General features: G+C 43.9%; 2 protein-coding genes across 3 annotated transcripts; one reads left to right on the top strand and one right to left on the bottom strand.

Annotated features, from left to right (window-relative positions):
• Positions 1–58: 58 nt before the first annotated feature.
• LOC133396979 (protein mono-ADP-ribosyltransferase PARP11-like) lies at positions 59–5,836 on the bottom strand. Of its 2 annotated transcripts, XM_061667327.1 has the most exons (8): positions 5,151–5,836; positions 4,013–4,133; positions 3,867–3,942; positions 3,723–3,795; positions 3,244–3,371; positions 2,455–2,606; positions 2,028–2,387; positions 59–132 (listed from the first exon to the last, which is right to left on the bottom strand). In XM_061667327.1, exons 1-7 carry the CDS (start codon positions 5,265–5,267, stop codon positions 2,071–2,073), a joined length of 984 nt encoding a protein of 327 aa, XP_061523311.1. In that variant the 5' UTR covers positions 5,268–5,836; the 3' UTR covers positions 59–132; positions 2,028–2,070. The 2 variants fall into 2 exon arrangements, with proteins under 2 accessions (XP_061523311.1, XP_061523310.1); XM_061667326.1 differs by lacking the exon at positions 59–132 and having other exon boundaries at positions 1,533–2,387.
• LOC133396978 (sodium- and chloride-dependent betaine transporter-like) lies at positions 5,153–15,860 on the top strand. The gene is made up of 16 exons (XM_061667324.1): positions 5,153–6,068; positions 6,296–6,497; positions 7,411–7,545; positions 8,073–8,213; positions 8,336–8,453; positions 8,821–8,874; positions 9,293–9,422; positions 9,752–9,886; positions 12,097–12,200; positions 12,284–12,408; positions 13,054–13,166; positions 13,241–13,378; positions 14,026–14,128; positions 14,190–14,290; positions 14,375–14,521; positions 14,817–15,860. The coding sequence occupies exons 2-16, from the start codon at positions 6,308–6,310 to the stop codon at positions 14,976–14,978; spliced, it is 1,896 nt and encodes a 631-aa protein (XP_061523308.1). The 5' UTR covers positions 5,153–6,068; positions 6,296–6,307; the 3' UTR covers positions 14,979–15,860.
• Positions 15,861–15,989: the final 129 nt, after the last annotated feature.

The raw sequence follows: 15,989 nt of genomic DNA on the forward strand, positions 1-15,989 counted from the left end.
GGCTTGCATTCCCAGCAGGCAGCAGCAGCAGCAGCAGCACTTGCCTGCTTTATTGGCCCACGCGATACACACAAGGAAGGAAGCGCGGCAGATGAAAGATTTCCTTCCTGCTCCTCTCCATCACTCAGTGGACTAGCAGAGGAACATATGGTCACGAACATTGATCTTTCTGTAAAGCACTTTGAAGGCTGATAAATCATTTTTGGTGGCTACGGCATGACAACGTAGACACAGTATGGATGCCAAATAAGCAGTTTTCATGCTCACCGTGCGGTACCTGACAGACACATCACGTCATGTTAATTGTATATTTGAAGAGAATATATCAACAAAATGATGATTAGTTTGATCTCAAGCAATGCAATCAACGAGAAATTATTATGATTACTTTCTCGTGTGTCTCTGTGTGGGAATTTCTATGTGTGACTGCATTTCATGAGTGTGTGTATTTCAGTGTTTCAATGTATTCCAAGAGTGGTGTATGTATCTTCGCTAGTACGTGTGTTTCTGTGTACGTGTATCTGTGTATTCCATGAGGTGTGTGTGTATTTTGTATGTGTACTGAATGAGTGTGTGTTTCTATGTATTCAATGAGTGAAGGCATGCGTGTGTGTTTGTGTTACTGTGTGTATTGAAGTAAAGTGTATCTGTGTGTGCGTGTGATTGTAAATATTTCGGTCTGTGTGTGTTTGTTTGTACTCCATGAGTATGTGTATTTGTATGTATTTTTCTGTTTCTATGTATACCATGAGTGTAGGTGTGCATTTGTATGTGATTTTCTGTCTGTGTGTAACTGTGTATTCCTTGATTGAAAGTGTGTGTGATTGTGTGGCTCTATGAGTGCGTGTGTCTTTGAATGAAACTGTGCAACAAAAATCACAAGGAAAAAAAGCACAACAAAGATAGAGTGACTCCTATGGCTCACGTTTGTATAGCAACGGCGACCTCTCTTGGACAAACGTGAATTAGAACAAGTCGATTTGACGAGTCACAGGTGTATAAAATAAATAAATAATTAAAAACAAAATAAACATTCAAAAGTCTCACCTGTCACCGAGAAGAGAGGAAAGAAGCTTTATGTGCCATATTAAAGGAATTATATGTGTCGTAAAATTGTCTCATAGCTCCGCCATCTTCCCTACATTGGCTAATTGTGTGTGTGTGTGTGTGGGTTCGGCTTCATTGCTGATACAGACTTGGGCAAACTGTCGTTTCTCAACACCAAAATCCGAAAGAACTGACGCGTAAGAATGTAAATGACAGCACTTGGCAATCTCGAAGCCAAAAGAGCAATATTTGAGGGCGGGGTACTGTCAAATTCAAACGTTTTCCGGGTTGGAAAGCTAGCCAGTAACCAGCTAACTAGCGTTCTCTGACATCCGGGTATTTACGTCATAATTCGACCGCAGAATACCCGGATATTTGTTTAGCATTGCTAGTTAGCTATTCCCTGATATACTGCCTTTATTAATTTTATCTGATAATTACAAGCAAAATAAAACTACGTATTATTTTATCATCCCTCTAAGGTGTTCTATATCAAAAGACGTTTATTAGTCACACGATGTGCAAATTACAGACTTCTTAACGCAAATTGACAAAGTTTCTCTGAAACCATACGTGTACTATTGCACCACCTTGTGGCGAATTCAGTCACTTCTTATTCCTCACCACACGAGAACCAGCACTGGACACACACACACACACACACGCACAAAGAAATGTAACATCTGAAGATTTGTTATGCACACATAGCAAAGCGACATTCTGTGTTGCGGTCTACTTTTCGTGACAGTGCTCCACATGTGGAGACCATGAGGATGTTCTGCGTCGATATATATGCACAAAACAGCCACCAAGATTTATGACAAAGTCTCAAGTGTCATTGTTGTTTTTCTTTTGTAGACTTATTTCGTGTCAATGTCCCATGTGTACGCGCGGTGGGGGGAAAAAAGCTCACAGAGTTGTCATTGTCCTCTTCAAAGGCACTTGAGATTATTCATGCTCGACTTAGGCACAAAGATCACCTTGACATTGCTTGAACCGCTGGGAAAGGGAGCGCGCACAATCTCAGTAAAACTCGATCAGGTACTCAGGGTAGATCTGGTTGCTGTCGAAGATGACGTAGATTTTAGGGTTGGCCGTGTCGTCCACGCAGCTGTCGAAGAAGTTGGTGAGGCTGGTGTCTTTGGATGGCGGGCGGCAGTACAGCGGGTGGCCCAGCGTGTACTCGCCCACCAGCACCCGCGCCAGGAACATGCTCTTGTACGACGGCTCGCTGGCGAAGATGGGCGGCGCCAGCCCGTGCCGCTGCAGGTTGCTGTTGTGCTTGCCCGTGTTGTGGCAGAACTTACTGGAGTACTTGGCGTCGCGGGCGAAGTAGCTCCCTGAGAAGCAGGAAAACGCACCTAAGTAGCAAATAAATGATCAAGCCGAGCAGGGGCGTTTTCATACCTTTGCCGTAGACGTCGCCGTTGCTTCCCGTGAGCCGCCAGTCAAAGTTGAACATGCATATGGCCTGGATGTTGTTGTGTCCCGTGCCATGGAAAAGCATCCGCTCCTCAATGTCCAGAGTGCGCTTCAACTTTCTCAGCTGGGTTTTCTTCCTTTGGAAAGGGGACACACGCAAACACATTTGAAAGTTACAAAGGAGTATTTGGGCCACACTGAAATGGGATTGAATTGAAAGGGGAAAAGATGTATTTTCAAGAAAATATTCTGGGAAAATAGTATACTTGAGAAATGTTGATATTTTCAAGCAAAGTAGTATCATTTCAGGAAAAAGTGGCATTTTTCAATAAAAAGTGGCATATTTTGAAGAAAGAATTTATATATTTAAAAGAATAAGGATGTATGTTTTCATGAATAAAGTGCTGGCTTATTTATATTTATTTTTTTAGAATAAAATGTATTTTAGAGAAATAAAATTTGTAATCGTACAAGACTATAGTGGAAACTTCAACTTTCTATGTAATCTTCATGGAATCCACTTTAATTAACATGACTTTCTCATAAAATATATGATTATTCTCGGAAAAATACTACTTTATCTGGGTAAAATTACAACTTTTTTCTGTCAAAAATATATAACTTTTTAACTCAAAGAAAGCTTTACGCCTGTTTGTTGATTTCCACATTCTGGAGCACATCTTGCGGCCTTTACGACTGCGCCACACACAACACCGTGAAAACAAAAGCGGCACTCGGCACTTTTGAGGCGGAATTCCCTGCGAGTCCACCAACCTGCAGAAGAACTCCCACAAGTCCAAGTTCTGGATCCTCTGGATGGACTTGATGGGTCGATCCATGGTCCTTTCATAAAGCCGGGCCACTTCTTTAAACTCGTAGGTGTCTCGGCCCAGCTGGACCAGCTGTCACGTGAAAAAGATGTAATTCGCAGGGGAGGATGAATAACAGATAATAACTAGACAGTGGTGCCTTGACTTACAAGTTGAATTTGTTCCGAGGCCACATTCATAACTCAAAACACCTGCATCTCAAATCATCTTCCCCATTTGAAATGAATATATGATATGATATGCCATTAATTCAATAGAAAGTAAAAAAGATTCAACAGTTTGTGCCTCTTGAATTCATGCTTCAATAGCCATTGACATTGTGCTGTTCCTTCAGGTGTGTGCGGCTTGGCCACCAACACTCCACTTCGATTTAATAATGAACACAGAAGATCGTAGCGACTAAACCCTTTTTTTTTTTTGTACCTGATAGGGCTCATCCGTGTTGATCCTCTCCCAGTGGCACGGCACAGGCAAGGCCAGGTTGTCGCAAATGAACCTGAAGGGGAAGCGAAGGTCAAAGACCAGACGAGATGATGCCATCACATGATGTAAGTTTCCCACTCCCACCTGAAACCGGTCGCCGAGTGGAGGGAGCGCTTGATCGGCCGCTGCTTCCCCGTCGTCAGGTTGACCTGCCGCATGACTGGCAAAGACGCGAACAAACATGAGCGACACCCGAGCTAACGTGACGTATCTCGCCGCGGACGATGTACCCGAGAAGTCCAGCCGGTACGTGTACTTGGCCGTGTAGAACTCCATGACGCCTCGCTGGTTCCGGTTGTAGCACTGCTCGATCTGAGCGCTGGTCACGGAGCAGGCGGCGCTCGGGTCGATCTGCCGTGAGATGGCTCATATTAGTCTTACATTACGCATTTGAGGATCCCATGACACGGGTGAGGACTATTTGAAACAAAAAACAAAAGGGATCTCCGTGGTGTAAACATCAGAAGATATGTGTTCCTACTTCCGTATATTTAATAGCAGACAAGAACTTACAGTACATATTACAAAAATGTCATAAAACATTTCCCATCATTGCTGTATCATATTTAGGGCTGCAATGAACAATCATTCCTCAATTATTTTTTTAGATTAATGGACAAATTGGATTTTTTAACTTTACATCACTTCATTCAAAAACAGGACATTATTTCAAATTGACATTCTTATTCAATCATGATTACGATTCAGTTACTAGTTTGTTCTATAACATGTGATAAAATATGCAAAACACTCCCCCCCCCCAAAAGTAAAAACAGATGCTTGTAAATGTTTTATTTTGATTAAAAACAAAGAGAATCAGTCTGCTTACTGCTGAGAGGCTGAAATTCTGATGATCTAGACAATTTTACGTTAAACAAGGTCTCCAACCGATTGATCGATTACCAAAATAGCTGTCGATTAATTTGATAATCAATTACTGGATCCATTAATCGATGAATTGTTGCACATAATGCAATGCCCTCGGATGTGGTCAAGAACGACACAGTCGCAGATGCCTTTCACTCAATTTATGCTTGGACAGACAAAGTTAAATTTCTTTTTTTTTTTTTTTGGGGACTTTTTTGTGAAATATGAACATAAAAATAATATAGCGGAAGTTAGCTTCTCTGCTTTAAAAAAATGCCTAGATTGGATGAAGACTAAATTAGTAAAATAATTTCAAGAGAACAACCTCAGAGATGACATCGAAACCTGGATGGAAAGTAATTATCGATAAGCAGCAATATTTCCCAATAGGGAGCTTGCGCGCTTACGTCACAAAGTACCCGTATGTCCATGCATCCTCACAGTGAGAAAAACAAGCAATGTCACGTGTGCTTTCAAGTCCAACACAAAACAAAAGAGTACCTCAAACATGTGCCACACCCCGCACTCTGCCAGGTAGAACCAGCACCAGTTGGGCTCCAGGGTGTCCATCTCCTCCACCTCCGGGGACTCATCCTCGGCGCTTCTAGTGGCTAGCATCGCGCTAAAGTCAAACAATGGATGCCGAAGCAACACATCGACGACCACCACCAGGCGAGGATGATGGGGGGGGGGCTGGGGGAGCCTGGAGGTGATTTGATTTAGTCACACTGGCGTCTATCCAGGCGATTCATCCTGGAAGCTGCGTCCGAACATGACGCCGCTCGCCGCGGAACGTCGCGACTCTCACGGCGTAAGCGTGTGCCAGGCGCCCGCTGCCATAAAATAATAAAAAGAAAAATATGGAATTAAGCACCAAATCTTCCGTTTTCGACGTTCACTTTCATTTCCTGGTTGGGCTGTCACAGCGGGAAACGTCACATGGTCACGTGCCAATCACGTCTCGGTAATGTTCATATATTTCGCCCCGATTTTCACCTGCACGGCTCACATTAAGACGCACCATTCGCATTGTATTAGCATTTTGCCCTGATTTTGTTCTTCTAGGTATACAAGAAACGTCAGGAAAGTCTACCTTGCCAGTTCCCAGTGTCAAGTAAAACAGCAAATAATATAATCAAATGTTCAAAATAAGATAAGAAGTGCTGGACTGAATTACCTTCCGCTTATCGTCTCTTGATGATGCACAATAAACCCATCCACGCATTACAACCGCTCTAATTCATCCTCATGTTTGGCATGTGTTCACTTTCTTGAGTCCTCCTCCTTTTTTTTCGCCCCCAAATAATGCATCCTTCAAGGACACACCCCATTTCAGAACAAGACATTTCCCCCTCTTAACTCCTGCCCACTCCTTCATTTGTGGAGTCTTCCACACAGGGTCCACCGCAAAGCCCACTGGTGAGTTCCATACCTCATTTCATTTCTAGGCACTAGAACAAGTTGTTTGGTTGTTTTAATTAACAGTTAATTGCATTTTTGGGGTTGGTCATTGTTTTTTTTAATTGATCAGCAATATGTGGTGATTCAAAAACCAATATTAGCTCTGTAAATGAGATGAAATGACAACACCGTGTGTGAAAATATTAGTATTGGCTCGATAATGTTTATTTATATGCATGCAACAGACTTGAGACACCATGACTGAAGAAACAACCGGAGGGAGTTCCACTCGACAGTCTGATCCAAACAAAGTGGACGCCAATGAAGGGGGTCCGATCAGGGGGAAGTGGGCCAATAAGTGGGAGTTTTTGCTTTCCATGACTGGAGAGGTCATCGGCCTCGGAAACGTGTGGCGATTCCCTTATTTGTGCTACAAGAACGGCGGTGGTGAGCAACATGTTAATGTGCGTGTGTGCATGGGAGTTTGGGAATGCTGATCTTGATTGTTCTCCAAAATGGCTTCAAGATGTTGGCCCAACACAATTGTAGTTTGACTCTGTCCCCCAAAAAATGCAAACCTTTTCTCTCCTCATACTGGTCCAAATCCGTCTTCTAGAGAGACTGTATACAAATGTTTATATATATACTGTAGTTTTACCCCACCCACATACTTTAAACACATTTAAACTTATTCAACTTCAACACATTTGAACTTAATCATCACACTTATTAAACACATTTAAACAGATACAAAAATTGCAAGAACAAAATGTATCGAAAGCACTGTACGCATTGTTGTGTCTGTGTACATGCATGTGCCTTTAAGAGGCGGGGCATGGTGTGTAGCATGGGAGGGTCTGGCCATGTTTTACTCCTCCCCCGGCTTTCAATAAACCGCTAAAAAGCAGTTTTAGCAACTGTTGCTCTCGTTTCCCACACGCGAGGGCAAAAAAAAAAACAAAAAAAACTATCGCTTCACAAGTAGGGAATATAGCGAATTTGAATTTGCTCCGTGACTATGCGGGCAGTATAATACAGATATACATGGACCTGGTCAAAACTCCGCAGTAAGCTGCAGGAATATTAGTCGTTCTTCGCAGAGGATAAAGAATATATCCCTGCGTATTGTCCTAGTGAGTGCCTGTGTGTCTATGCCAATTTGCTTGTTGTGAAGTGAGTTTAGTTCACTGCCACGCTTGTATTTCAAATGTGTGCTCGCAAGTCAAAGCAGAAATCGGCCGAATGATGGCTAATATCTCGGGAGAAAAACGTCACTCGTATCTCAAGGCCCCACTGCATTCTGTTGAATATCTTGCAAACCTGCCCTCTTCTGTCTTTCCCCTCACGCCACGCCGCCCAGGTGTCTTCCTCATCCCGTACTTCCTGTTCCTGGCCTTCGGCGGGATCCCCATCTTCTTCCTGGAGACGGCGCTGGGTCAGTACACCAGCCAGAGCACCGTCACCGCCTGGAGGGCGATTTGCCCTATGTTTCGGGGTGAGTAAAAAAAGAAGGAGAGTCGAACAAGGCTCGGATTTGTTGAATAAATGAAGAATAGCGATGTGTAGCTGTAGCAGTAAACATTTGCGGACCTTGTGACAAACAGAAATTAATAGTGTGTTTGTTCACAAGAAAAGGTCATGTGAAGTACAAATGCACCAATGTTTTCATCAACAAAATGTGCCAAACATTTTACATGATCTGAAATGTTGCATTTTTCTTGAAATGATGTCGCAAAATTGCCTCATCACCAAAAGAAACATCCAATCAGATTGCGTTTGTGTTGCTCAACGCCACAAAGGGGCCTCGTGGCAATGTTTTTATTCATTTATTTTTTTTCTGCTTTCTCCTTCTTTTGTCTTCGGGGTTCAACCTGCAATGACTGCCCCTCGTGGTCAGGACATGCACTGTGTTTACATGTATTGCATATGGTTTATTATGACACCGTTATCTGAAATGAGTAGTTCTCAAACTTTGCATACCACGTTTACAGCAGGGGGTCTCATCGATGTGTATGTCCTTAGGCGTGGGGGTTGCCTCGCTCATCATAGTCACCTACCTGAACATCTACTACATCGTGGTGCTGGCCTGGGTCCTCTTCTACCTGTTCAACTCCTTCCAGAACCCGCTGCCGTGGTCCACGTGCGAAAACTGGTGGAACACCGGTGAGAGGCGAGGCGCATCTGGCTTCGATCAAGCCGGGTCGGCTCTCCGCCACAGAACACTCCCTTAATCTTCCCGTAAGACGCCCCGGTGCGCTTTCATCATCTTTGGTCTCATCTCGCAGATAATTGTTACGACCGCGTGAGCCCCTACGCCAACCCGCATCTGTTCCAACCGGACGGCAACTGGTCCTTCCTCAACAACATCAGCACCTACGACTACTTTGAAAACTTCACCGACACGTGAGTTGCTTGGGACACCTGGGGAACCCCCTTCCTCCTCCTCATCTTGCTCGCCTCCAACTTGACGAGCGAGAGCTCAGGTCCAATTTCTCTGTCTTCTGCTAAGAGAATTCCAAGATAAGCAAAAACTCAAGGGAAAGGTATTCAAATCATTCTTATTTGAATTAGCACCAAAGAAGAGGAAGGTATTTTGGTAGTAGTCCAGGGTTAGGGGCTAGGGTAGGATTAGGGGTTTTTCCCGGTAATTAGGATTGCTTAGAACGCATGAGAACCATCAAGAAGATATCACGCTGGCATACATTGCGGTACATTTGTAGTCATTGTTGATTCGCAGCCGCAACTGACTTGCTTCGCCCCATCTCTGCAGATCGCTGAATGGATCATTCCTGATGGTCAAGTCCGCCGAGGAGGAATTCTGGACGTGAGGGGAAAAAAGAAACAAAAAAGAATGACAACCACGCACACTTTTACAGACACAGAGACACAATTTCGTCGACAGCACAAGGCAAACAAAAGCGGCTGTCGACAGCAAAGTGTTACAATGCATTCCTCACAAGCCACATGTAGTCACTTATCACACCGAATTAAATGTAAACAAGGATGAAGATTGCACAACTGCACTCAGTTTAAAATATTCTGATGTGATCCAGCTGCTATATACCGATGGATTTAAAACATGTGCTTGTTCTTCTACAGCGATAATGCTGCGCTGCGCTGCACATGTTTTGCTCATTTTGTCGGCATGTTCTGCACCCGGGCTCTGTTTATCGCTGCTTTTCAGTGTCCAGAATGTCCCACTGATTGATTGACGGTCGCGTTCCCGATCTCTTTCTGCGCAGCAATCGCGTGTTGAGGATGTCCGAGTCCATGTCTCTTGGCAAGGTGCACTGGGATCTGGCACTGTGCCTGCTGCTGGCCTGGGTCGTATGCTACTTCTGCATTTGGAAGGGGATTAAATCCACAGGCAAGGTGCGTGTGCATATTTGTGACCTATGGCCCGAGCACGCAATTATCTTGTTCAATTTCAGCCCCCAAAGCCAGCTCCGCTTAACAACTGAAAATTTGGTAGGCTTGTCTATCACGAGAAGACATACAAAAAAGTCTCAAGAAGCCATGCTTGAAAACGCACAGTAAGTCAACCATTTTGGTTTGAAGCTGACATTTTAGTGTCATCTCCAAGAATCTCTGGGAACCTGGAATTGCCTTTATTTCCTGGCAATCATTTGTTGTTTTTGTATGTAACCCTGCTAAAAATGTCACAGAAAGAAAGTCTGAATGTTTTCCACATTATTTTGCAGGTGGTGTACTTTACGGCGACCTTCCCGTACCTGATGCTCATCGTCCTTTTCCTCCGCGGGGTGTCGCTGCCCGGTGCTGGCGAGGGCCTGAAATTCTACCTCTTGCCCGACTTTGGCCAGCTGGGCAGGCCGGACGTAAGAAGAACACAAAAAGTTGAAATGATAAAATGCATGGAATAATATGTGATAGAACAGAATAACCCTCTTTAAATGGACTTTTGTGTCGTTTACAGCTGTGTCATGTGAGAACAAATGCGTAAAGTGTTGTTGTGCGTGCCTAATCCTTTTCAGCGTTTCAAATGTGCCCTTTGTGTCGCTTTTATGTTTTTGACTCCGTCAAGGTTCTGCCATGTTACACATTTATACGTGTTTTAGAAATCTATACATATGACAAGGTTTGTAATATTCTTGTGAAAATATATATTTTTTTAAATATGATGATATATTTGCAGTATTATTATACAATTGCAATGTTTAATTATTATATCATTAATATACAATATATAATATTTTTTTCCCAATAGAAATCATTTTCAACATACATAAATGTGCTCTTTCGGTTGTTTTTAACTCATTCAGGCGGGTTTATTCATCATTTTTTCAAATACATTCATTATTTTGTACGTTATTATTATTATGCCTCCTATTTCTATATGTTTTACGAAATATATCTGCAGTTATTTGAAGTTAAAATATATTTGTATTGTTTTAAAAATCATTTGTACGATATATTTTAGTACAATAATCGATGTGAATTAATGAAACTAGGTTTTTACCTTCCAGGGCTCTGTGCGTCTACCCCGTTGCACGTATCAAACTACGTGTTCAGCTTGTCTCTTCCTTTAAGCATGAAATTGGGGCCCCTTAAAGCATCCAGCACATGATGTAGCCCTTATCCGTTTCTTCCTACAGCCTCGTTTCCGCTCCCGTGCTTTCCGTCCTTAACAAGAAAAACAAACAGAGAGAGAGAAAGTGAGCAGAGATCTGCCAGGCACCTTTAAGCAGCACCCCCCTCCAGTTTTAAAAGTGTTTCACTGGCTTTATGGGCTGAAAGTGCACATGCATGGATGTCGTCAGGACAAAGATGCATGTCTCATCCCGGAGGGGGAATTCTGCGCTGCGCTGCGCCGCGCTGGATGGTTGGCATGCTTGAACACAATGGGATCATGTGTTGCAGTATATTAAAGTGAAGTCTCGCTGTCTCAGGGGTTCAGGCGTCAGGAGTCGGAGGTTATCGCCCCGTGGGGGTCAGACTTCCTCCGGCTATCTGTAGACACTCGATTTATCAAAGCTGATGTTGCACAGAGCTGTGGAATTAACACTTGTAAATTGTTCAAATGGAAGCTTATGCAATGCGATTTCTCAAGAGATTTGACATGTGAGCATCAAACATCTGGCCGGGTTCTGTTTCTCCACAAATGAACGTGTCTCCTTTGTCCAGAGTAAATAATCGGGCGCTGGGGAGGATGACATAAAAAAAAAATAATAATAATAATAATAAATAAATAAATCAATCAACCACGCAGGATATAACAGTCCTGTGTGCGAGCAAGGCGGCCATGTGTCAGCATGTAAATTGGATTCTTTTTATGGGTGCCTGTAGCTAATAGCAACCATGTGTTGTCGTGGGGGAAAGCACTCGCGCAAGAGACGCCAGGATGCAGGCGGACTGGGAACATGCTCGTCGGGTTGTCAGTGAGCGCAGACCTCAGACAATATTCATCGCAAAATGATGGTGAATTGAATCGGCAAATTTACCCAGACTTGAATTTCTGCTGCGCAAAAGACAGAATGTCCAAGGTTTATGCAATAAATATTCTTCAGTGGTCACAACTCAACAACACACAGACAAGGAGCCAGCTGCTATAAAATGAGCTCACAACAGCCAACTCGACTTTGATTCTCTGACACCCACGTCACTCACCAGACCAGGCCCCGCCTTTTAAAAGCCACACACTTAAAGTCACAGATATGAAAGTGGGCAGACTGCAGTGGGACCTTGACTTACTAGTTCAATTCATTGCATGACAAGCTCATCATTCAATTCATTTGAGTACCCAAATCAATTTCTCCGTTGAAATTAATTAAAGTGCCATTAATCGAGTCAAGCCACCACCTCCCCTCCCCTCCGAAATAGCGCTCTTTTTGTTTTTTTTTTAATTGGTGTTTTTAATAAAGACAAATAGCACTGTATTTTATGTAAACATAATCGAATTTTCATGGCCAACTCCGTCTACGTGAAAAAATGCTTCGTAATTGCGTATCAGTGTCACTCATCTGTCTCGGACAGTGATTCTCAAAGTCATTATTTGTATTTATTTATCATAAAGTGTCGCCCTGTCTAGGTTTGGTTTGACGCGGGGACTCAGGTGTTCTTCTCCTACGCCATATGCCAGGGAGTCCTGACCTCTCTAGGAAGCTACAACAAGTACAACAACAATTGCTACAGGTACAAATGAACCACCAGTATCACCAATACCACCAGAGCCTCCTCGTGTTATGTGATTACTGACCTGTTTCTGTCCAAAAAAGGGACTGCGTGGCGCTGTGCCTTCTTAACAGCGCCACCAGCATCTTCGCCGGCTTCGTGGTGTTCTCTGTGCTGGGCTTCATGGCGTTTCACTTGGACGTGGCGGTGGAGGACGTCGTTACGAGCGGTGGGTCCACGTCTGGGTCCTCATTCACGCTCGGCGACCTGTTTGTGTTCTGCGGAGATGGCAATAAGGGCTGAAACGATTCATCGAATAACTCATAGAAACAACAACAACTGACGCCGAGGAATTTAACGAGCAGACTGGTTAACGGTTAGCCGGGCCGAGCGCCGCCTTTTAAAGCCCAAAACATTCAAAGTCAAAGATGTTACAGTGTGGAACAAGAGGATGGCGACCCCAAGTGGACAATAATAATCCCTGCACATCACATGCACGTGCATGACTCGATTAATCAATAGAATAATCGGTAGAATAATTGATTAAGTACAGATACTTACTGATGAAAGTAGAAGTACTGATTCAACTCTTTTGAAAAATATATATTTTTACTGTCAATTACTATACACAACATCCGTTTTTATAACTTGCCACAAAATAGTTTCCCTTTTTTTTTTTTTTATTAACCCCCATTGCACTAGAAAGGAGTAGAAGTAAAAAGTCCATCCATCCATTTTCTGTACCGCTTATCCTCAGTAGGGTCGCAGGGTAAAAAAAAAAAAAAAAAATCTAATGAAGTACAGTCATAAGGTATATGTACTTTGTTATTTCCCACCACTGGCTTTGAACGTGTTCTTTCCATGCTGCCCCCAGGTCCAGGTTTAGCCTTCATCGCCTACCCCAAAGCACTTTCAATGCTACCCGGCGCCCCTTTTTGGACCGTGCTCTTCTTCCTCATGATGCTCCTCCTGGGTTTGGACACGCAGGCACGTCATGATCACATCACACACAATCTTCTTTTTGAAATTGAACAAAAACGCTCCTTTGCGTTTCTCCACAGTTTGTGTGCGTGGAGAGCCTAGCAACGGCCATCAGTGACCTGTTCCCGCGGCATCTGAGGAGGCCCTGCGCTCGGGAGATCCTGGTTCTGGTGATTGCGGTGGTCTGCTTCCTGCTGGGCCTGCCCCTCGTCACGGAGGTACAGAGAGAGAGAGAAGGAAGATAACTCACAGTGAAATTGGCCATTATTTTTTGGGATAAAAGTTATTTTCATGGATGTACAATAAAATATATATTTATTCATTACAAATTATATACATGATAAATATTTAATGAGAGTATATATATTTACAATTCGTATTTCAACTATTTTTATTTTGGAATTTTATATATGGGAGGAATAGTTTATATTTATATTTCCATATGAATGTTTGCATTCTTTTTAATTCACATTTGCATAATTGTTTTAGAGATTGCAATTGAGCCCTGTTCAAATTGTGATTTTGTAGACAGCCTACTTGAACAGCTGAACATTATTTGGGGTTAATTAGAGGTATTTTAAATGCTGGCAGGTGTGTGTTGACTCCCATTAACAGAGCCACACCCCCAGATATAGGCGGGTGTGAAAAACATGATTCAAAAACCCGGCATTTAAACAGGGGTGTGAAGACTTTTTATATCGACTGTATATAAATGCATTTTTAGGGAGGAATAGTGGGCTATCGTATTTGTTTTACATTTTTAAATACAATTAGAGCCTCATATATTTCATTTTCTATTCCTCTTTTTTTTATGATGATAATTACAAATATATATGCTTTTTAAAAACATTTTTTTTTTTTAAAGGGAGGAATCTTGCTCTTCCACCTGATTGACAACTTCGGGCCGAGCGGGACCAGTTTGCTCATCATCGCCTGCTTTGAGAGCATCGTCATAGGCTGGGTGTATGGTAGGTGGCCGCGTTCACGTTTAACACAGAGCGACTCGTACCAAATGATTTGCACTCGCAGGCGCCGATCGTTTCTTGGACAACATCGAGGACATGATCGGGTACCGGCCGTTCCCCGTGCTCAAGTACTGCTGGTTGCTGGTCACGCCGCTGCTCTGCGTGGTGAGCCCGTCTTCCTCCGTCACTTCCTGTTGTCGGCGTGGCAGCCGACCGACTGACTGATTGACTTCCCGTCGACGGCGACAGGTCACCATGCTGTATGACCTGGGCAAAAGACAGTCGCTCATGGTGTACGACTACCAAATGGGCACGTGGGGATTGGCCGTGGGCTCGCTGCTCATCCTCACGCCGCTCATCTGCATCCCGGCGTTCATCCTCATCACGTTGTGCAGGGTGAGTGAGTCAGACAAGCGAAACCCAGCGAAAGGTCAGCTTGAGGCTGAGTCTCGCTCTGTTCTTCTAGAACAGAGGTTTTCAAACTTCATGATTCGGCTAGTCCGACACCTCTTTATACTGGTGTTACAAACTGACGTGGCGAGACAAAAATGCCCACGATACGCTCCCTAAACAAGAGCGTTGACACGAGGTCTGTATCTATTGGGGTCATGACACATTACAAGACAACTGAAAAAAGACACCACATCGTCTTAACCTTGTCTTCTCACGTCAACTCGTCTCGTCCAATCAGAGTCCCCAGAACATGACCACGCCGTCCAGCGAGCTGCGTCAGGCTCGGCCTCACAATCCCACCCTGACGCTGTGCGGCCGCGTCGTCCGCGGGCCTGCCCGAGCGAGGACGGCGAGAGGAGGCGATGAGAAGATGGCGATGGGGGAAGCCAGCGCCGTTTAATTGACTAATGACATCATTGGGAATGTTTACAGTTTGTGTAGGTATTCAGGGACCTATGAGTAGACCGATTCAGTTTTTTTTTTTGTAAGTACCATTTACATACCCCAACTCATGTACCAAGTATAGTCAACATTTAAAGGTCTGCCATTGAACATTTTTAGGACATGTCACTGTCCTTAAAATTTGACATTTGGGAATTTTCGCAGGCGGCACGGTGAGCGACTGTTTAGGACATCCGCCTCACAGTTCTGCGTACCGGGGTTCAAATCCTGGCCCCGCCTGTGTGGAGGAAACCGAACCGGAGTGCCCTGGAGAAAACCCACGCAGGCACGGGGAGAACATGCAAATTCCAAACAGGCGGGGCCGGGATTTGAACCCCGGTCCGCAGAACTGTGAGGCAGATGTGCTACCCAGCCGACGAATGCCCCAAAATGAACATTTGAATGGGGTTTGACTGTAATCTTACCCTGTGGTACTGTACGTACAGTATGTAAGCCAGTCTGTTGTACCTGTACGCTATATGATAAACATATATAAGGTTTCGAACATTTATACATTTCAGAAGTCCGCAAGTCACACACACACACTTCAACTATGACAAATCTCACCAGTGCACCACATTCTTTTGTACAGAGTGTGAGTGTATGTGCGTGTGTGTGTGCGTGTGATGCCAAAATCGGTCATGTGTGTGTGATGTGACGTGGCATTCGATGAGCGCGCGATTCCGTTTGTCTGGTTGTCCCACAAATGATGGAGGACAATTAACCCTCATTGTCTGCTTGTACAAACGCTCGGTTGCATGACGCACAGTGCGCGCGTGTGTACTGTACGGTCAATTGTATAAACTTTCTTAAATATTCAAATAAAAAAGCATGATCATGACGTTGCCGCTTGCCGCGTCTGATTACTTGCCCGCGGTTTGGATTGCTTTGATTGGGTTTCCGTAGCAACGGCACCTCTGCGGCATTTGTGCTTATTCATTAGGGACTTGGCATAAACAGATGGGTTAGA

The sequence above is a fragment of the Phycodurus eques genome, chromosome 22 (genome assembly GCF_024500275.1).
Source record: "Phycodurus eques isolate BA_2022a chromosome 22, UOR_Pequ_1.1, whole genome shotgun sequence".
NCBI lineage: Eukaryota > Metazoa > Chordata > Actinopteri > Syngnathiformes > Syngnathidae > Phycodurus > Phycodurus eques.

What these genes read in the sequence shown, in the direction of transcription:
- LOC133396978 (XM_061667324.1), top strand. Translation starts at nt 6,308, where the DNA reads ATGACTGAAGAAACAACCGGAGGGAGTTCCACTCGACAGTCTGATCCA. An exon ending in GGATTAAATCCACAGGCAAG is followed by an intron (nt 9,423 to 9,751) that starts GTGCGTGTGCAT and finishes ATTATTTTGCAG; the next exon opens with GTGGTGTACTTTACGGCGAC. An exon ending in GCCAGCTGGGCAGGCCGGAC is followed by an intron (nt 9,887 to 12,096) that starts GTAAGAAGAACA and finishes CGCCCTGTCTAG; the next exon opens with GTTTGGTTTGACGCGGGGAC.
- LOC133396979 (XM_061667327.1), bottom strand. Translation starts at nt 5,267, where the DNA reads ATGCTAGCCACTAGAAGCGCCGAGGATGAGTCCCCGGAGGTGGAGGAG. An exon ending in GGGTGTGGCACATGTTTGAG is followed by an intron (nt 4,134 to 5,150) that starts GTACTCTTTTGT and finishes ATCTCACGGCAG; the next exon opens with ATCGACCCGAGCGCCGCCTG. An exon ending in TTGTGGGAGTTCTTCTGCAG is followed by an intron (nt 2,607 to 3,243) that starts GTTGGTGGACTC and finishes CCCTTTCCAAAG; the next exon opens with GAAGAAAACCCAGCTGAGAA.